Here is a 22,099-nt window from a genome sequence, read left to right as displayed (position 1 = left end):
ACTAGCTGTTACAATAACACTATGGCATGCTAACACAGGTCAGTCTGTACGTGGTTATACACACCTCCATCAAAAACAGTAGGGTTCTTGTACTCAATTTTATGAATCTGCACACCAAGTATTACAAACCAAACCAAATCTCTAATAACTTCGCACATTAAGGTTGCAGAGGAGTCTACTTATGGACAATTCAGATTGGAATATGCCCACAAAACTTCAAAGAATCAACTTGAAAGAAGCTAATACAGGTCACTGGAGGTCAACCTGAGGTCAAAGGTCACCCAAATGCAGGTCTACTATTGTATTACAATAGCGTAACTCCCAACCTTAATGGACATTTGGTTCTCAAGTTATTGCAAAAATACTAGTTTTTGACCCCTGATTGACCTTTGTTGACATTGGATCACATGACTGTTATGTTTTGAAACAATCCCTTACCCCATTCACAACTAGTCCCAAAATATCAACCTTGTCACACCCTGTCAATGGTAGTTTCACAAATTATTGAGAAAAACTAGGCCAACATTACAGCCAACTCCATGGAGTGAAAGCAAATCTCAAGTTCACAGGTGCTTGACCTAGTTTCTCCTTGGCAGCTGGCCAAGAAATGTTTTGAAATTCGTGGTACCTGTGCAACTTACATCCAACCAGAACTACCAATGATCTACAAATATTTTCTAGAGAAGGCATGCTTCGCCATTCAAGTGCACTATTCCATCGAAATCACATCAACTCTTTAGCAAAATATCCATACGGATGAGTCACAAGTGTTGAAGTAGCTCTAGTACTTTTATATATCTATGGTCTGAAAGCAAGCCTTGGAAGACACTGTACATGTATGTAGATATGTACATAGCAATTCAGGACTTCTAGCGACACACTTAAGTCAATGGGGATATTGTCGCGAGTTCAGATTCAAATCTACGGATGCCCATACGATCATTTTCAATTGTCAGTAGGCTCTCCTTTTCTTATGAGGCGAATCGCCCATGTCATATACTTATAGGCTGGACGATGGGAGATACCGTATATTATGAAAAGGTTTTAACAAGTTGACCCCTGGTGACCCTAAATGACCTTCGATATCCACCAAAAACGATAGGCTGTTTGTACTTAATGTGGTCAACCTATATACCAGAAATGAAATCAATCCAAGCTTTGCTTCTTGAGATATCATGTTTACAAGCTTTTCACTATTTGACCCCTGGTGACCCCAAGTGACCTTTGACCTACACCAAAAACAATAGGCTTCTTGTACTCAATAAGATACTCCTATGTACCAAATATGAGAACTGTCCAAGCTTCCCTTCTTGAGATATCGTGTTTACAAGCTGGGCGTCACAAACGCACGCACACACACACACACACATACATACACACACACATACACACACGCATGATTGCAAAGGTTACGATTATCATCGAAACCAAAAACAAAAAGAATATCATACATTAAGTTGTAAATTGTCATGATTAATAATTTATTGCGTCTTTCACGTTTGTTTATTAATAAAAACAGTTATTGATGGAACAAGGATTTCATGCATGAAAACTGAAAATGAGTCGAGATTAATACTTTCAAAACACAGACCATGTTAGAGGTTAAATACTGCTTAGAGCTGTGGCAGATTGTAGAATGTTAGTTATGTGTTGAGGCTTATAACAAGCTGAACCTAACAGCTGTAAGAAAATTCTGTTTGGTACATAGAAAACAAAATAAGGAATATAGTCACTTATGTACAATATAGATATCTAAAGAGAGGAAGTTTTATAAAGAAAAAAGCTTCACAATATTAAAAAATAAATGTAAAAAAGTACCAACAGAAATTGCTTGTTCTCCCCACTCCTGAAATCTAAACTTTAAACCACTGAAATAATGTGCTGCAACTAGCAAGCCTTCATGTGATTCTTAGGTGAAAATGTTCCAATTTCAGTCCATAATAAAATGACATTAAATGGCCATGAACAGAAGAATGTCAAGATGTAAGGATTTACTATTAAAAATAAAAAACAATTGCAAACAGAATTTTCTTCAAAGATATACATTCCCAATTACTGTCCTCCCCCCACCCCCCCCCAGTCCTTCCAACTACCCTCACTGGGTTTGTTGTAAACCAGCAGAACATGACAATTTGCAACCCATAGTCAGAATGTTGTTATTGATTGCAAGGACCCAATCGAACTCAAGTTCATCCACTCATCACAATTACAATAAATTCAAAGAATAACAAAATCATATCTGTAAATATTTTAGATTATTATTATGAAGGCTACAGCACCAAGTGTGCACATTGACAAACAAAAGTGCTGTGTAATATCATTTTCATTTGATTAGTTTCAAATAATTTATATTTTCAAGAAAATCATACAAACATTTATATGGTATGTGATGGAAGACAAAATTGAACAAAGAATAATAGTGATAACCAGTTATAAGGATGGCAAATGCTCATAATATATGTAATAATCATAAAAAGAAGTATTAATAAATGTTGCAGTCAAGTAAGTGCAAAGGTCACAATATTCATTTTTCTATCCTGACATATGGTTTCTCCTCTAACAGAGTCATTCAGTATTGTGACACAAGTTGAGTAAGTCAAGTGAAAATATCATTTCATACATAACGCACAATTAAACTGAGTTGTACAATTCAAAATTATCTTTCTTATTTTTCACTAAAACATTGACCAAAAAAAATTGTTCTTTGTTAAATTAATTATATTTAGAAATAATTTGGAAAACAAATTAAAATAAAACTAAGGTAACCTGATAGAAAAATGGTTAAGTAAAACAAAAAAATTTCCATACTTTACAAGACTGTATGAGTTAGAAAAGAATAAAAAATATAAATTAAAATCAGCATTAAAGAAGACAATTTCTGAAGGGAAGTCATTACAGATACATTACCTGAAGAGTGTAACATTTATATTGGTTGCTATCGGAGCGATTGTGATTACAAGGATTTCAGATAGCTACTCTCAAGTTACCTTTGACCACAGCATTATTTTATTCAATAACTTGGACCTACACACATGACGTATGAAGTTGATTCAAGTTTTACTTTTAAATGTTGTTGTGTTTACAAGTTTTCACCTGTTTACCTCAAATCACACTTGACCTCAACAGAAAACGATATGGTTGGCATATTCAGTGAGGAGGATAGGCATACTAAATATGAAGCATATCCATGCTTTACATGTGAAAATTATCGTGTGTATCAGATGCCTTGTTAACAAATGCTGCTTTTTGGTGCAATATTTTACTTTTCAAAATCTCCTTAAATTCTTGAAGCTCTCAAAACAATTCCCAAATTTGAAAAATGCAAATATCGTTCATCTCCAGTCAAGAGGATCTATCATAAAATGAGAGTAGCTAATGAAATTATCATTTGAGTACACACCAGGGACATAGCTAGTCTTGTTTAGGGGGGGGGGACCAATGTTCTCTAGGGGGCGAAATGAATTTTCTTTAAAAAAAAAAAAATTACTGACAATTTCTTGTGGCAGTCAGGCAAATATTTCAGGGGAAATCCCCCCCCCCCCTGGCTACACCACTTGTTTCACCTGCTCTGTAGAGGAATGATGACATTCATGTTTCTAGTTCATTTTTGTATATAAAATATCATTTGCACACCTCTCAAATTTAATATCTTCCACCTAATCATATCACTTCCCCATGGCAGTCCCCAACCTCGGGCAGTCAATTTGGGGTATTGTAAGCCAATGGTTACAGACTTAAGACAACAATTCTTGACATATTAGTGTCTATTATGTTGCATATTAGTACTGTAAGTTCAGCCAAGCTCCAATGTAAAATCCGTTCATATATCACAGCTGATATTTTTATCATGCACACAATACAGTTAAAATACCTCACATCTTTACATAGTACTTGGAATCAGAAGACCAAGACCAAACTGGTCATTCATTGTCCAACTAAAGTACACTTTTGAGAAATCCAAATATCTTAGTACATAGCACACATTGGCAAACCACATTAGGACAGGCAGTGATTTATGAATACATCACCTTAGATGGGGAGTATTAACATCTTCAACCCAACGGTGATGATAACATGCCGTCCAAGTACAATGCAACCGTCATACTCCTGTTTTCAACAGGGGTTTTATTTTGGCCATCAAAGTAGAATTCCTCAGACTAGAATTTTCCCACTTGCAACTGTTTTCATGTCACTATAACTGTATTGATGGGCTTGTTCAGGAAAAACTTGGAGTAGGAGCCCACCAGAATAAACTGAGATTTGTATCTTGTAAACCTAGAAAAAGAAAGAATTTTGGAAACTTATGTAAAAATAGTCCACTCATAAACGTAAGTCGTTTAGGAGAATACAGACTTTTAATTGCAGGTTACTAACATCAACATGACTAGATGCTATTTAACCAAGAGATTATGTTTAAGGTGTACAGTGCCATTGTCCAAGTCTTTAGTGCTAATGCAAACAGTTTTACAGGCAAAATCAAGGGATTTTATTTGTAATATCGTCCTGTCGTAGCTATGGTGATTCTTGACATCTGAAAATATGCTGACAACATAAAATAGCATCCGAGAGTAACCACATTTGCGAATCTCTTAAAACGGCATCATCCATATCACATATCGTAGGTACCGACGGTGTAGGTAGCAGCATTGAGTCATTCACACATCTACAGACGCAGCATGTCAGCTAGAAACTCACCTGACGACAGACTCATGCCAGTTTCTAAATGGTACTTCCTCCTCGTTAGAAAGACCGAAACAAGAGGCTAGCTTCCTGACGACAGAATCATCTATGGCAGAACTCTGATGAAAATACACCGAATAGATTGCACTGTAACAAGATGGAGGAAAGAGTAAATGAGTTTCCTCATTGGCAAAATGTTATCTCCTCAACAAATCCTGGTTATATTTCCTTCTCCTCAGGTTTGGTAATTTTAAACTCATTTCATTTGAACAAGGGGTATGACTATGGATTCCCCACTTATTTACTCCTTTACCCTCTCTATCTGGTTGAGAATCTGATTAATAATAATACCCAACAAATGTATCATACCAAGACAATGGCAAACTGAGATATGAAGACAAATGCTTAGCAATGTTGAAATGTTGTCCACATACAAAGAGATATGGATAATATAGGCGCGTAGCCAGGAATTTGCCAAGGGAGGGGCGAAACTGTAGATTCGGCATTGCAAACTATCTAAGCGTAGCGCCACCATGGTTGGCGCGAAGCGTACAAGAAAATTTTGGCTGTAAATGCCTCCCAGATCGCCGAAAATGGCACTTCCCATGCCTTGTTAGTTGCATCTTAGCATTTTCTCTTTTGAAAATACTAGCGATATCATAAAAACCTTAAAAAAAATTGTAAAAAATATGCTCAAGGGGGGGGGCGGCTGCCCCCTTCGCCCCCCCCCCCTTGGCTACACGCCTGGGATAATGATAAATATTCTTTCTCTTTCTTCTTCTTTTGGCAGATTTCAGTGACTGTCTGTCCTATTGTGGATGACCACAGAGATATCAGAGTGGTAACGCTTAATCGTATCAGGACACGGTGTGTATAACTGATGGCAATAAATGTTAAGTAGGTTTTAAAACTTAGTAAAATCACTCCATTAAATCTGAGCGAGGTGTTCACATTAAAAGAAACCAAAATATGTGTCCCACACAAAATATGACTTTCCGGCCAAAGTGAATCCATATTAAAACTGAGATTGAAGTAAACAATTCTCAGTGACCGCCAAACTAAATGTATTGCGATATAACCGGCAAGCTGGGGGTTTCAGGGTTGGTTGCTTAGTATTGTAACAGAAACCCAAGCAATGGACAAGTGAGCATATATCTGTGTGTGTGTGTGCATGCAAGTGTATGTCTGTATTAGGTGAGGGACAGATGTAGCAGAGAAGGGAGGGGAGGGGGGGAATAGAAAGTTAAATTTTAGAACCACTATTCATATCCAGCTCTTGAGTCAGTACATGTATTGTTTGCTTTAATATGTACCAAAGTTTGTTATGGATAACAGTGAGATGGATAGCAGGACCTTGACAACTCTCGGTACAAATGATTCCTCCCCTCTGCCATCAAAGAGTTTGACATAAATTACATAATAAGTCGAATTCTTACCTTGATCCCAAAGAAAGACTTGTAGCAAGTCGAGTACCATCTTGTAAGCACTGGTGTAATACTGTAGTGTTAAGTAATCTACTGCTGGCAATCAAAGACTTAATCTCTGTTTCGTATTCATGATATGTTAATTTGTATGTCTCTGTGGGCTCTAAATTGGAGTTGCTAGGAAAGTAATAAAATAAACAAAAATCATAATATCAAAGATGAGGGATTTGCAAGATACAAAGACAAATGACAAGAAAGATGTTTATTTATTGATGTTATTCAACCAACTGAAAAAATAAAAATGTAATGACTACAGCTCTAAGACAGGAATATTTTCAGGAATAGAGATGTGTAAATAGAAACAATATGCAATTCATTGGGTAACTGTAGGCAACAAATTTATTTTGATATATTATAGGCTGTCAAAAAATACGGCAAGCAAAAATGTATTCAGTAAACAAATTTAAGTCTTTAAAATGACCATTTAAACATCTGAGAACCATCAATTAAAGTACTTGTATGTATATATTGTATGTATTTTAGATCCTCCTGCAAGCAGAAACTCGCAGGAACTTGCATGCTTCTAGTCTAACACACTGACCAACACACTGACCAACACACTGACCAGTTCCTCTTATGCTACACAAAACTCAAAAAGCAACATTTTTGACGGCCTCAGTTAACATTTTCAAGGTGCATTTAAATATTTGCAGAGGATAAAATAAATGGTGAATGTCGTCCAAGGAGTTTCTGTTGTTCATCTGAAGTTACAAGAAGATGAGCAAGTTGAGTTTAATATTAGAATTGATTAAAACAATGGATGTACATTAACTTTAAGGCCTGCATTGAAAAACCAACAACATCATCAGTTTAGCCTTAAAGGAGCATTTCAGGCAGCTAAATACATTGAAAACTGGAATAAGTAAAGTAACATTACAAGCAATCTGAGTTTCCATCTTTTCTTAGACTATGAAATATTAAAAGACAGAAATTGACCAAAGTCACCCTTAAAGTGGTAATAAAACATATTGTTAAGTGTATTGCATTGATGCATTGATGAAGATCTAGCAACCTAACTGAAGACTAGACTGGGAGAAGAGGTTACATTTTGGAATAGACTAGACTGGGAGAAGAGGTTACATTTTGGAATAGACTAGACTGGGAGAAGAGGTTACATTTTGGAATAGACTAGACTGGGAGAAGAGGTTACATTTTGGAATAGACTAGACTGGGAGAAGAGGTTACATTTTGGAATAGACTAGACTGGGAGAAGAGGTTACATTTTGGAATAGACTAGACTGGGAGAAGAGGTTACATTTTGGAATAGACTAGACTGGGATAAGAGGTTACATTTTGGAATAGACTAGACTGGAAGAAGAGGTTACATTTTGGAATAGACTAGACTGGGAGAAGAGGTTACATTTTGGAATGCACAGCAAGATAGACTTACATCGATGATATCCTATCTTTTAAGTATCTCCGTAGAAACGGTGTCTCCATCGTAAAACCAGTCGGCAAGGAACGCCTTACACGTGAAAGATCTGGTACTATTATCTCCCTTCCCTTCAAGAATTCACCTATTTTTAATAAAAATATAGCACATTTTTTTTTATAAATAATACAATTTAGACAGCCAATAACATTATGAGAATGGCACTAGCCGACAGAGATTGCATAGTTTGACAATTAGTCAGCAACACTTGTGCATACATTAATATTAACAATAAAGAAATAAAATTTTCCTGATGTCATGTATCAAGACTAAAAAAAATGTATTACTTTCTTATTGCAAATTGAAATAAAATTCTACGACAGCTGACAGGCAGATAAAGTGACATTACCTTTACATATGAGATGCAAAGATCCCCCAGTCTATCTTTACACAATAATGTGTTAATTATCTCTCCCACAAGGATGCTAGAATTGTCTTAAATCAGTGTTTGAAAACATAAGACAATTTTGCAAATATCACACTGTATGTTTACTTATTAAGAGTCTGTGGAAAATGAAAGATCTGCATAACTATTCATATATTACAATCTTCTTGATTTAGCTTCCTTCAACATTTGTCCTGATTTCTACAATTTAAACAAAGTCTCCCTCCTCCTCTCCCCCCCCCCCCTTCTGCCCCCCCTCCCTTTGACCCTACTAACCCTTTCTACCAACTTTCAGTGATAGTAACTAATCCAGTCGAATGTTGCTACTCAGCTACCATAGCTACTTAGCTATCTGACTAATGCAGAACAAATGAATTAAAAATTTGTCTCTGAATTAAGCCAGAAAATATCAGAGATTTCCAGCTCATCTTTGTATGAGAGCAAAACTTTTATCAAAATAAAGACATAATTAATAAATTCTTGAGAGGAAGGAGGAGATGTAGAACAATTTCCAATCATTAAATACATTACCTTGAAACCATCCCCTCCAGGTTGGCTCTTGACAACATTCATACTTTGTGTCTCTAATCTCATCCATGAGAGGTCTACTTAAAACCCATCTAAAAACAAACATCAAAGATAAAACATTGTACATGGTTGAATAGAATAAAACAGTATAAATACATGCATGACTAGTAGACAAAAATGACCATCACATGAAGCAAAGGAAGAATTACTGGTTACCAAAATTCAGTTTTAGAAATCCTCGCTCAACTTATATCTATTGCAGTTAAGATTTATTAGCAACAATAAAAGACTCCCATACTATGAATACCAAGCTATTCTAAATCTAAATCTTTGTAGAAGGTGCTTCAAAGGGTGTTTCAAAATCCTGGTAGGCATTTTAGCAAATCTAGCATATTGCCTCACTAGGTTAAATGTCTGTTAGCCTGATACAAACTCAGTGACCAAATGATCCAAGGGAATCAAAAGAAATACAACCGTCTACATTTCAAATTCTAACTGACCAGGGTTCTATGTACAAAAGCAAACCTGTGTCCATGTTGACTTGTTGATATTGCAATGCTGACTTTATATTTGACTTTATAATACTAGAGCGAAAAACAATTCATGACAGAGAAATAATGAAGTAATCTGAAACAATATAAACCAGACTTACCCAAACCCAGGGAAGTTTTGTGTTCTGTAAAAAATCTGGGCTGCACCGGATGAATGAATGAAACCTAAAGAGAAAAGGAAAAGAAGCTGATTTTCCTACTGAGTTTGTTTATAAATAAAAAATTAATGTGGTCTCCACTTTAATGGATTACATCATAGCAAAGTTACTAACCCCATTACCATTATGGAAGTATTATTGTCATTTCTTTGTAAGAGATGTATTATATAGATCTGGTACACTGTTGTCTGATCCAAAAATGCAAACCAAAGCGAAACCAAAAGCAAATAAGAAGTATCTATCTCTTTGTTGCGAATGGCTCACCATTTTCATTCCACGCTGAAACTGTCAAAAGTGATCGGTCTTGTTCCAACAGATGAAGAGTCTGGGAGAAATACCTCAAAAAATCAGGAGACACTTCCAAATAAGGCTCAAGAACAATCACATAAGGTTTGTCCTTTTGAAATGTCAGACTTAGCTCTAAAGCCCTTCGCAAATTTTCTGTCGAGTGAAAAAGGAGAGCATTGACAGTAAGGAACAAAATTATACAAATTTTTGTAAAGAACTAAACTGATAGTAAGGTCTTTTGATTGGACACTCAGTAGTGTACAAAAGTATAAAAGACAACCCATTCAAGGTTATTTCACATACAAAAATATAAAGGCATCACCTCAGTTTACAAGCTGAGCTGTAAAAGTTCTCTTAATCTGGGCCCTTTATCAGATTGATAACAGCAATATTTTTGTCTGGCCTTTTGTTGAAACTAGACCTATAACCCTTAATGATGTTCTCTTAGAGTACAGAGTTAAATTTATTAATTAAAAATATGAGAATATGTAGATTTAGATTTACTATTTAATTAGATTTAGCTGTTTTATAATTTTGATTAATCTAGGAGGACAACCTATGCAAGTTCAATTATGCAGTTGTCAGTTAGTTGTCTATTGTTTAATAGTAACTTTCAAATCAAAACTCCACACCAAAACATTACACAATTAGTGATACTTCTAAAAAGCCTAATCTTAAGTTTGATAAATAAATGTTAATACAAACTGTCATCATTATGAGGAAATAACTTCCTCTGTCATAGATAACATAGAACCAAACATCTTCTCACCATGGTAACTTGGGAAACTCGGTTGCTCTTTGACCCTGAATCCATAGAGTTTAACCAGGTCACTAGGTTCCTCAAAGTGACCTTCTAGGACTACATAAACATTATCCCTGTTAAGTCCTGGAATTTCTAGCAATGAATCCATGCATCTTTGCAATGCTTTCAGATCAGCACCTATGAGTGAATGAATGAATGAAACGGGTAGTCAATTTTGGCACTTATGTGAAAGGTTAACTGTTATCCATAGGATCATTTGCATACAGTTCAATTCAATAACTAAAGTCCTAATTAAAGACATTGACATTCAATGAATATTCTCTTGTCGCATAGTAACCTTAAGTATGCTACAGCAAGAAAGAATCTAAGCTTATTTTTCATTCTAATGATGTCATCAGGAAAACTGATTTACAGTTAAAGCTTTGGTTTATGTTACAAATCATCTAGATTATCTTTATATGGAAGCTACGAAATTTATAAACAAGCCTTTACTGCATTGCATGTTCTACATATTGGTGAATGCAATCATTTGTATAAATTTGTTATTCAGCAGTCAACCTCTGCAAACAGTCCCGCATGCATCCCTGTGAATGCACTGTACGAACACTGTATGATATGCACTGTATGAACACTGTATGATATGCACTGTATGAACACTGAATGATATGCACTGTATGAACACTGTATGATATGCACTGTATGAACACTGTATGATATGCACTGTATGAACACTATATCATATGCACTGTATGAACACTGTATGATATGCACTGTATGAACACTGTATGATATGCACTGTATGAACACTGTATGATATGCACTGTATGAACACTGTATGATATGCACTGTATGAACACTGTATCATATGCACTGTATGAACACTGTATGATATGCACTGTATGAACACTATATCATATGCACTGTATGAACACTATATCATATGCACTGTATGAACACTGTATGATATGCACTGTATGAACACTATATGATATGCACTGTATGAACACTGTATCATATGCATTGTATGAACACTGTATGATATGCACTGTATGAACACTATATGCACTGTATGAACACTGTATGATATGCACTGTATGAACACTGTATGATATGCACTGTATGAACACTGTATGATATGCACTGTATGAACACTGTATCATATGCACTGTATGAACACTGTATGATATGCACTGTATGAACACTGTATGATATGCACTGTATGAACACTATATCATATGCACTGTATGAACACTATATCATATGCACTGTATGAACACTGTATGATATGCACTGTATGAACACTATATGATATGCACTGTATGAACACTGTATCATATGCATTGTATGAACACTGTATGATATGCACTGTATGAACACTATATGATATGCACTGTATGAACACTGTATCATATGCATTGTATGAACACTGTATGATATGCACTGTATGAACACTGTATGATATGCACTGTATGGACACTGTATGATATGCACTGTATGAACACTGTATGATATGCACTGTATGAACACTGTATGATATGCACTGTATGAACACTGTATCATATGCATTGTATGAACACTGTATGATATGCACTGTATGAACACTGTATGATATGCACTGTATGGACACTATATCATATGCACTGTATGAACACTGTCTACTGTATGAACACTGTATGATATGTACTGTATGATATGCACTGTATGAACACTGTATGATATGCACTGTATGAACACTGTATGATATGCACTGTATGAACACTGTATGATATGCACTGTATGAACACTGTATCATATGCACTGTATGAACACTGTATCATATGACAGATCCTACATGCAGAGGTTATAGAATCATCTCATACCTCCAATGACCAGTATGGGGGTGCTGTACGCTTTGTTCTTATGTAGAGACATATCATCCAATGGCAGCGCCCTGAGGTCCTTCTTCCTCTCACCAGAACAGAGATCTACGTACGACGGATATTTCTTACAAAACTCCCGTCTTCTCACCTCGGACGGATGTAAGACCCGGAAACCCTCGACTGACAAATAGAGAGAGAGATAAGGTGAGGTAAGCATTTTAAAAAGTAACATCGATCTACTGTAACCCATACATGTCTATTTAATCGTACTAAATCGAACAATCTTAAACTGCCTCGTCCTAACTGTTAAACCTCAAATTTGCCACTGTTCATTTCCACATTACTTTTCTCGATCACTTATGCTTGAGGATTAAATTATGTGTCCTTAGCACTCAAGAAGGATCTTCCTTTGTTTTATAAGGAAAGTGTAGTTTATTAAACCTGTTTTCCTTCAAACATAATTATAGAAACAACTGCAGGCTGTCTTTTTTATGGACATCCTGCATATCCAAATGATTAAAACTAGAACATCCACAAAATGAAGTGATGAGATGACATAATTACAACAAACATGAAACTCTATGTATTCAGACACAGGCAGCAAAGCTGAGTTAAATGGACAAACTTACTTTTGTCTGGGATGCAGGCATTCAGTGCCACTTTAGCCTTTGATTTATCGTTAACGTTGCTGGCAAGATTCATCTCTTCGAAGGGGGAAGAACCCTGTATACCTTTCATGCCAACAAACACCCACATTCCTTTAAACGTTAAGTCGTGGATCTTGATGGCACCAAATCTCTCCAAGATATCTTTTGCATGGACAGACAACCTACAATGACGATAAAGACAAAAAACAATGTACGAGGATTACGATGGATTTGCAAAAGGATTAATTAAAGGCATTGAAGACTCTCCCCAAACCGCGTGCGGCCATCTGCAAAAGTAAAGTTTCCGTTGCTTGCAAGTGACATTTTGTTCGTGTTGCTACAAAATGCAGACAGTAATGAAATGTGATACCTCAATTGTTATCTTTAGCTGGACCTGAGATGTCCATCGCTGTATGGTTTGTACACTGTGATTGACCGCAGCTGTATGAACTGACTGTACACTAGTGTCTAATTACCTACGGTAGCAAGCTGTGTGTGTATTTTCTGGGATCGATGGTGGTGTTTAACACTTCTATTACACCTCATTCAAAACTAGGTCAAATTACCGGCATTAGACGTTTCTTTTTGAGCGAGTCTTCACACCCTTTAAGTAGATAAAGATGATACTAGAAGTAGGCAATTACCCAACAAATACATTATATTTTAGAAACTATACCCATGACAGATAGAACACTTTAAAATCTGCAATCAAACAGTAAAATCAACTTAAAAAATTCTAGGCACTCGACTGAATCGCAGTTACAAGGATTACCATTTTTTTCCTTCTAATAATGATCATTTTCAAAGGTAGATTCAAGAGGGTAGATGTCCGTGATATTTGTTGTGACTTTCAAGTAATTTTCAAAAATATACCATAATGATCTAGAAGTAAACAGATTCCATCGACCTTGCAACGACAATATGAATATGAACAACAGTATGAATATTCATTTCTAGCTGGAGCTCACATAAATAGACTATTGGCTTTTCCAAAATAAATATTCATTGCACATGTGCAATTGTGTTTACAAACAACATATATTGGCTGCTTCAAAATGAATATTCATGTCCAAATATCACAAGGCTTTCTCATTATGTAATACACATCATAAGTACCAACTCAACAATGATAGATGGAAGAGTTTTGTTGAATTTAAATTTTGAAAATCAAATCAAATTTGTCTTTGCTGCTTATTTTGTCAAGTTGAGATGTACAAACTAACTGTTACTATAGAAATTATTGGCAATTTTTCTTGGACACTAATTGAGAGCACAAAATTTTAAATAAAGCCACATGTACTGGAGTAACCAGAATCATATCAAAACTTCTTTCATTCATGAGGAAGGGGGAGGGGGCCTAGTTTTATGTCCAAATGTATGTGAAAACTTATAAAAACAAGATGAAATAAAGTATGCATTGGTAGTGACAGTTTATCACTAACAGGTGAAGATACAATTTTTGGCATGAATGAGAAATTAACTAACAAAACGATAACAAGATAGAAATACATGAAAAAAATATTACGGACCGAAAAAAATACAACCATTTGCTAGTTTGCATATTATGACTATTACTCCCTCAAAAAGTATAATGCAATTATGAGATGCATCAAAGTTAACTTTTATCATTTATCTTACCATCTCGAGGCATCGTCAGACACTGCTCCTATCAGGAGTTGCCTCTCGTTAACTTCCCGTAGAAATTCAACCAATCTATCACTTTCGGCCTCTGCGAATGTGAATTCAATGAAGGAGAATACTTCAATAAATCTACACACAGAAATGAATCTACACTCTGTCATATAGAACTCTGCATGACACTAATATAGACATGAAATTATGAAACAAACACATGGATTAAGTGGTCATGAATAACATAGAAATATTATTTTCTTTTTCAATGATCATACGTTCACAGGTTAAAGCAGATATATAGCAAGCATATAGCTGTTCTACCCATTTACAGAAGAGTTGTTTTAAATGGCAGTCTGGTTAGTATAGACAATTCATATAAGACTGAACTTTTGCAAATCTTAACAGGAAGAATATTGGACATTTTAATACAAGGGAAAATGTTTGAGGTTATTAAGAGAAAGTGTCTTTGATGTGAACTTAGATCAGAGAGTATGAGCTATGGCAAACGACTCTCTTAGCTTTGAACAAAAAGTGAAATAGTATAAAAGACAATGACTATGATAAGTAATGTTTTGTTTTAAAACACTTTTATTTCATTTACACAGCTTTCATCTGGTTTGCACTACAAATACTTTTGACTTTTTGACCTCTTTTGCCCCATAAAAAATAGTGTTGAGAAATATTGCATGAGGAAATATTAACATCGTAGACCAGAGTGTTGGTTGAATATTGTCATTGGTAGAACTATATAGATTGATAGTCAAGATTTTATTGATCATTAGTGTAAGGGAACATTGCATTTATGCCAGACCTATGCTACAATCAATAGGCAAATAATAATGACTGTCATACCTGATACATAAGTATCAAATGATTGAGATCTGATGACTGATCCCCAGTCCAAATCGTACACTAGAAAGTTCAGCCCACGGCCGCCAATGTTTGCAAACTTTCTAGATGGGAGGAACAGAAGAAAACAATTAAAGATTCTGATGATGTAATGAGGGAATCTTGGCCGGGATACACACAATGGGAAAGTTTAAATGTCACAGAAGCTGGTTTATGATAAAGTATAACTATCTTTTTGTCTGTGTTACGTGAATGTCCAGATCGATTTAATCAATTTTTAAAACAATTCCAGGTTTATAGGTCTAGTTGATCAGCCTGGAAGGCAGTAGTTTATAGGCAGCCACATACATGCATGTGGGAGAATCCGAATGGCTGGAAACTCATGCTTCATGTTGAGTGGGCTATCCAGTTTACAGTTATGAGCTAGTTTTCTTTCTTAAATTTCACAAGTAAACAAAGGGGAGACAAAATATTTAATGTCTGTTGCAGTAACACCATGACCAAACCGTGAGAAAAATTCAGTCATTTTCCAAAACAAATATCAACACTTATAGCCTATGCCTTAGACACTTCAAATAGCAGATATGTACCTAGCCTACCACAATTTTCATAGCAGATGTATCTAGCCTACCACACTGCTATAAGAGAGGTACCTAGCCTAACACAGGTCAGGAGTTGTACCTAGCCTACCACACTTTCAAAGCCAATGTATCTAGCCTACCACACTTTCATAGCAGATGTAACTAGTATCTATGCTGGTGATGATTAAACACAGGACATCTAGAACAAATGTGCTGTTCCATAAATGATAAACCTCAGAGTCAGAAAATGTTTTTATTTGCACATATGCACATGCAAAAGTATGCACTTTTGAGCACTTACAACATTATGAAAACACTAGATTTGTTATTATCTTCCACAGACGACAAACAGAGAAGAAGCCATAAGCATTGTGCATATTTTGAATTTGAATTTCAGGCCGAAAGTGGCCACCACTGCAGTGGATGAAACAGAAATAAATCCATCTACTTACTCTTTACCATTCACACAAAACGATACAGGAAGCAAGGCTGTATTTTCCAAACTGGCAGAGACAATTTTCACAGCAGTTTCATTTCCAGAGCAAGGAAGTTTCATCCCACACATTGCACTGTTAGTGTTTTTCACTGCAAAGAAATTTACCAAGAAAGGTTAGAGCTAATCCTGGCATCCTCATTTTCCTGTCTTTAAAAGTTACAACTGTGGTTTTCTCAGTAAATGTCTTTAACTACATTTCAATTCTTGCCCTGGCATAATGTATTTTTCCATTTAATTTAATTATTAACATAAAAAAAAAATGTCCTCAACTTTTAAAGGTTACTAAATGAATAGGTGGGAAAGCTAGTTTTGGGTGTCTTATTTCAGAAATAAAATGCATGAAACTGCTTTAAATCAAAGTTATATAAGTAAATTAAGAACTGAAAAACTGACTGGCACTTTGTAAACGATGGAAAAGTAGCAAGAAATTCACAACTACATTTTTGAAAGCAGTGACCTCTTGGTTACAAGCCCAATGCTCTAACGACCAAAGCTATCGAGCTATTAGTTGGTGGGGTTCCCTACAAGGCCATTTCTTTGCTAGGGGCGCCAGTCAGAAGCCACAGTACCTTGCATACCCTGTAACCATTGGTTTTGCCCGCGTTTCATTCAATGCAACCCAGGAAGCAGCAGGAAAGGTATTGTGAGAGAAATTTGACTTTTGATACATAAATGTATAAGTAAATGGAACAACAGAAAGCTGACTGGGAAATTTTATGAAAAGAGAGAGAGAAAAGATAGTTCTTTGCTCTTTTTCCATTAAAGCAAAGTTGTTAGTTTTAGAGGCACTGCTCAGGCTTTTCTTATTTTTTTCTATTTTTTTTCTTATTTTTTATTCTTTGCTTTCTTTGTTTTACCTTTGCTTCAAAAGGAGCAAAAAGATAAGTCAAGTCATCCTACTAACAGGTTCTCATGACTTGAGTTCAGTCACTGAGTTCGGTCTTTGTATTACTCCGTTGATAAACTTGTTCGAGTCACCGCACTTTGGACAGTGAGTGATGTGATCCGTAACTCCTGAAAAAAAAACACACTAGCTGCTCGGCTGGATAAACTTTCCAGCCAATGACATGTTGAAATTTATCCGACTGGAATATCTTTGAGCAGAAAAGATTGCACTGCAAATACAACCGAGATGAGAACATGGTTGGGTTTTTCAAACTTCAGTTTAATAATCAATTTAAAATTATTATATTTTTCTTTATAAACCCAGGCCTTGAACTTTAGGCTATCTACTGACTATAACACCTGTGCATTTTGCTGTTTGCCAGTAGATCAAACAAAACTGCCAGTAGACATTCAGAACATGAAGTATTGATAAGTTTGGTAACCATAGTCAGTCCCCCCAAAAATTCTGCAATCTGTACTGAACAAAAGCTCTGTATAATACTGATTATTACCAGCAAATATCACTGGGCTGCTGTAATAAGACTGTACAGTAACTGATGGGTGTTATAAATTTTAACAAAATGCCAGAAAGTTCAATTTTTTTTCAAGCAGTTGTATTTTTATATAGCAAGAGGTTAAAATTGTGAAAATCTCCACCTGAAAACATTCTTGTATTCTAAATAAAAAGAGAAAAATCGGCAGTTGATGCCTTGCTACAGTTCCACTTTCAAATGAGGTCATTTAAACTACATGATAAAAAAAAAGAAAATTTTACACACTTTGAAAAAACGGAAGAAACCTTCCGTAAATATGGCGATCAGAGAGTTACCTTACAGGTAGAGATTTGTCATTCTCTGGTACTCACTATTTAGTTTTACTGAAGAATTCTTTCATGCAAATAGACTAGTGATTTGGAAAGGAAAATTAAGCAACAGTCGAAGCAAAAACATGCACAGTCTTAAGAGTTTTACTTTCTGGCCAATAATAATATTAAAGATCTAATTTCCCTCTCCTTTTGCAATTTTCAGCCACAAGCAAGGTGTTAGAAAAAGATTGACCAATTGATTGATTGATTGATTAATTTATATAATTATTTATTTAATTTATAAGGATAAGAGGAAAAGAGTCCACTATACCTGGTGAAACATTCTCCAAGTCTGATAAAATGTTTGTATGCAAGTAGGAATCAACCACTTCAGAGAAAGATATAACAGACATGGTTTGTCAACAGTGATTGAAAGCAACAAGTCAAGATACCCTCAATCAAACATGTCAATCCTCAAAAGGAAAATTTTAGGGGAAACAATCAGAATATAATCAAGAAACATTCAAGATGAACCTCAGTTTCATTTTTCAAAAGAGCTGAATGTTAAAATAAAGTTGATCTAATGATGAGTTAATTTTCTTTCCACGGAGCTATAAATTTTCTTGTCTTCTCTCTTCAACTTTCGTTTCAAATCACATTTTTGACCGTGTCGTTACTTCTACAGCCTTTTGTCACGGAAACCAATGTAACCCCCTCCCCCCACACTTCATCCTTGATAACCATACCACAAATATGAGATCTATTTAAAATCACTGTCACGATAAATAAATGGTTGATCATGCCTCACTAGACAATTTATTTAAACTTTTATCAAGTTCAATACATTAAACATATAAACAGCTGCATTAACAACTGAATGTCTCCTGCTTTATAGCAAATACACATGAATGCAACGTTTAATGTTTTAGCATCCTTCACTCAACAGATGCATCAAATTAAAAATGACCTTGAACTCTCACTCCAGGGTAAGAATAAATACCAACGATTCATGTGACATGCTCCCAGGTGCTACTAACATATTATTTAATCCTATGTCAGTTCCAAATGATTAGCGTTCCGTAGACATAAGTACCCCACTACAATGGGGCATGTACAGTAAATTTGAGAATAATAATAACTTATGTTTGAATGTAAATGTTGTTCAGAGTTACTTTCACACATAAAATGCTTGATTTGCATGGACCCTGGCAACTATTCAAACATCTACTGTCAGAGTTTTTATAGAATGTATACGGCGGTCACACCTATGATCATGTTATGTGCAAAATTGGCGATAAGACTTGTGTTGCTAAGGAACAACGAATCCTGTCTTCTGCTTCTCATGTCTATGTTCATTTGTGTAGAGTCCTAATAAGCTACATGCGTTCCAGCTGCAGTTCCATTGTTTGAAAGAAAATATTTCAAAATGTCAAATTTTGGAATTGAAAACTGCTGTTTAACATTGGAACAATGTACCACTTTGCTAGAAAACACTGTTCACCTAGCTTCACAAGGAATGTGGTAGCTACGAGATCAGGATCAGGTGAGTGCTACAAGGGAGCACGTCACATGGGCTTCCATGGTTGGTACATTTTTTTGCACTTCTCCTCATTGACAAAGTTGGTCCAGGTGGTATACGCGGATGAACAGATGCTGAAAACCTCAAGAAAGTCTCTCTTCTTTCAAGCCAAAACATCAGCATATTGCCTGCTAAAAGCCTGCAACACATTCATAGCGTGGGTGTATGGATTGTATATTATGTCGTCAAAAGGACTAAACATATTTTATTGTTGACTGGTAAGACATACTCAGCTACTTAAGCAAGCCATACACTCACCATTTTAACACAACCGGATGGAAATTGACTGCTGTTTTCTAGTTTTAACGTTTAAGGATTAGTTCTTGTTTTGGTAACATGCATAATTGTTTCCTTGTGACTAGCTACACTTGTTTACACTGGGCAATTGCGGTCATGAAGCCCTACATTTTGAGTATATCCCCTATGGAAACCGACACCGCATAAAAACTGGCAAAATCTGGCACAGTCGTATCTTTATAAAGCACAGGCAGACTACCCAACCATCAATGATATATTCCACATTCTAATGGTTGAATCAAGCCAGACTGCTTTCAGTCGGGCAGTGTGCAGCAGGTTTTACACCTCTCAGGGTGAGACACTTCACAGCACTGCATTTATGATTGAGTGATAGCTAGTGAGATGAGGAATATGGCTATATGATTTCAGTTATAAATTGTATATTATTGTATGTGTATGCATGTTCAATAGTTGTTGTTATTAAAATCTCACATGGAAAGGACAAGCACCCCTTGATGCTTACAGAGTCAGCCCATGAACCCTCGTCAGCTCTCTGTGCAACCTGAAAGTAAAAACAACAAAGAATATGGCACTTTAGAGATATATTTAATTATATTTGTACAAAGACATTTTTCAATGTAAAGGGCTGTTTAGTAATTACTATTTCATACTTCCTTTGGTCCTTTATGAGGGGGCTCTGCATTTTGTTATATCACAACCACTTTATGACATTTGCTGACTTCATACTTTTTATATAGTTTATAATTTTAGCTACATATGGGTATTCTTAAATGTGTCAAAGGCCTTCTCTATGTGTTTTTGGTTTTTTGGAAAGTAACAGATTTCCATCTGTTGTAACATTAAAGCAATACATTTTCCCATTCGCTTTATGCCAATGTATTTGCAAATATCAGAAGGGAACGATTAAAGTTTTACCCACGTCAATGAGGGGAAGAAAGCAAAACAAGAACTGAATCGTCAACGAAGCTAATAACAAGAGGAAAGAAGGTATAACCTTTTATGCTCAAAATGGCCACAAAAACATTTAAAAGCAAATACTTACTGCCTCAAATTCTTTTGCATGCCTGCCACCTTTCTGACCTACGAAGACCCAGGAACCCCGGTAGTTCAAGTTGATTATTTCACGGCTTCCAAAGTGGTCCTTCAGATAATGTTTGGTTTCGTCTGACATGCGGTAGGAAGCGTCGTCAAAGGTAACGATGAAGATGATGTGGCCCGTCTGCACATTTTTTAGGTATCTCAGAAAGTTTTCATCACCTATTTGACAAAATAAAAATAACAACAAGTAAATGCAGAACATTTTATCCAGTGGAATAAAACAAGACCATGGACAACATTTACTGTTAACTGTATGCTTGCAAATTTTTAAAGGCATTGAAGACTCGCCCCAAATCGCGTGCCGCGCTCTGTAAAAGTTAACTTTCCGTTGCTTGCATATGACGTTTTCTTCTTGTCCCTACAAAATGCAGACAGTATGAAACGTGATACCTTGTTATCTTTTATCTAGACCTGAGATGTCCACGCTGCTATGTAAACTGTGTTTTGGGTATTTACCGTAGCTGTATGTATTGACTGTACACTAGTGTCTAATTACCGACGGTAGCAAGCTGTGTGTGTATTTTTCTGGGATCGATGGTGGTGTCTAACACTTCTGTTACACCTCATTCGAAACTAGGTCAGATTACCGGCATGAGATGTTTCTTTGTGCGTGAGTCTTCACACTCTTTAAGGGTTTTGGATTGTCTGGTTGTTTCTCCGACATCCAGGTCTTAGTTTTTGGTTGTCCGAACACAATTGTCCAAGGAAATGTTAAAAAAGTAACAAAGAATGACCAATATGGACACTGTCAGAGAGGTGTTTGATTGGTGAATAGAACACCAGCTTTTGGGCCAGTAAAACTCATAATATATACATAGGCCTACCACTATTTGTGTTCTGTTTCACTATCTCCGAAAGTAGTGGCCGCTGATACCAATTTATCATTTGACCTATTTAGGGTACTTAGTTACGACGTAATATGAATTTCATGTAAACAATTATAGACGTCCGTCGGGACGACCTCAGAAGCTGATATTGGTCATCCAAACAGAAAGTTGGTTGCATCAATCCACCTGATGGACCATTGAAATTTTTGCCCTGTATTAGGTGTGAGAGTTAGCATGAGTAAGTAAGATTAACATAAATTACATCACATTTAAAATGATGTCAAATTTAAATGGCCTTTAGCAGTGCCTTT

The 22,099-nt window shown here is 35.8% G+C and overlaps 1 protein-coding gene across 5 annotated transcripts in view; it reads right to left on the bottom strand.

Moving 5' to 3' along the window:
• Positions 1 to 80: 80 nt before the first annotated feature.
• Positions 81 to 22,099, bottom strand: part of LOC139961959 (protein O-linked-mannose beta-1,2-N-acetylglucosaminyltransferase 1-like) — a 34,415-nt gene continuing 12,396 nt past the window's right edge. The window contains exons 6-21 of one of the 5 annotated variants that reach the window (XM_071961689.1): positions 20,906 to 21,120; positions 20,335 to 20,404; positions 18,358 to 18,414; positions 16,293 to 16,425; positions 15,263 to 15,363; positions 14,414 to 14,504; positions 12,758 to 12,957; positions 12,222 to 12,308; positions 10,276 to 10,446; positions 9,483 to 9,659; positions 9,162 to 9,225; positions 8,513 to 8,601; positions 7,555 to 7,681; positions 6,117 to 6,281; positions 4,696 to 4,827; positions 81 to 4,275 (exon numbers count right to left, since the gene is read on the bottom strand). In XM_071961689.1, coding sequence (XP_071817790.1) covers positions 4,185 to 4,275; positions 4,696 to 4,827; positions 6,117 to 6,281; positions 7,555 to 7,681; positions 8,513 to 8,601; positions 9,162 to 9,225; positions 9,483 to 9,659; positions 10,276 to 10,446; positions 12,222 to 12,308; positions 12,758 to 12,957; positions 14,414 to 14,504; positions 15,263 to 15,363; positions 16,293 to 16,425; positions 18,358 to 18,414; positions 20,335 to 20,404; positions 20,906 to 21,120 — 1,970 coding nt within the window. In that variant the 3' untranslated portion in view covers positions 81 to 4,184. Of the gene's footprint in view, positions 4,276 to 4,695; positions 4,828 to 6,116; positions 6,282 to 7,554; positions 7,682 to 8,512; positions 8,602 to 9,161; positions 9,226 to 9,482; positions 9,660 to 10,275; positions 10,447 to 12,128; positions 12,309 to 12,757; positions 12,958 to 14,413; positions 14,505 to 15,262; positions 15,364 to 16,292; positions 16,426 to 18,357; positions 18,415 to 20,334; positions 20,405 to 20,905; positions 21,121 to 22,099 lie in introns of all 5 variants that reach the window. The other 4 variants (XM_071961685.1, XM_071961686.1, XM_071961688.1 and 1 more) reach the window with 4 other exon arrangements.

The sequence above is a fragment of the Apostichopus japonicus genome, chromosome 20 (genome assembly GCF_037975245.1).
Source record: "Apostichopus japonicus isolate 1M-3 chromosome 20, ASM3797524v1, whole genome shotgun sequence".
NCBI classification, from domain to species: Eukaryota; Metazoa; Echinodermata; class Holothuroidea; order Aspidochirotida; family Stichopodidae; genus Apostichopus; species Apostichopus japonicus.
The sequence above is the reverse complement of the archived record's forward strand: the minus strand, read 5'-3'. Positions and strand labels throughout refer to the sequence as shown.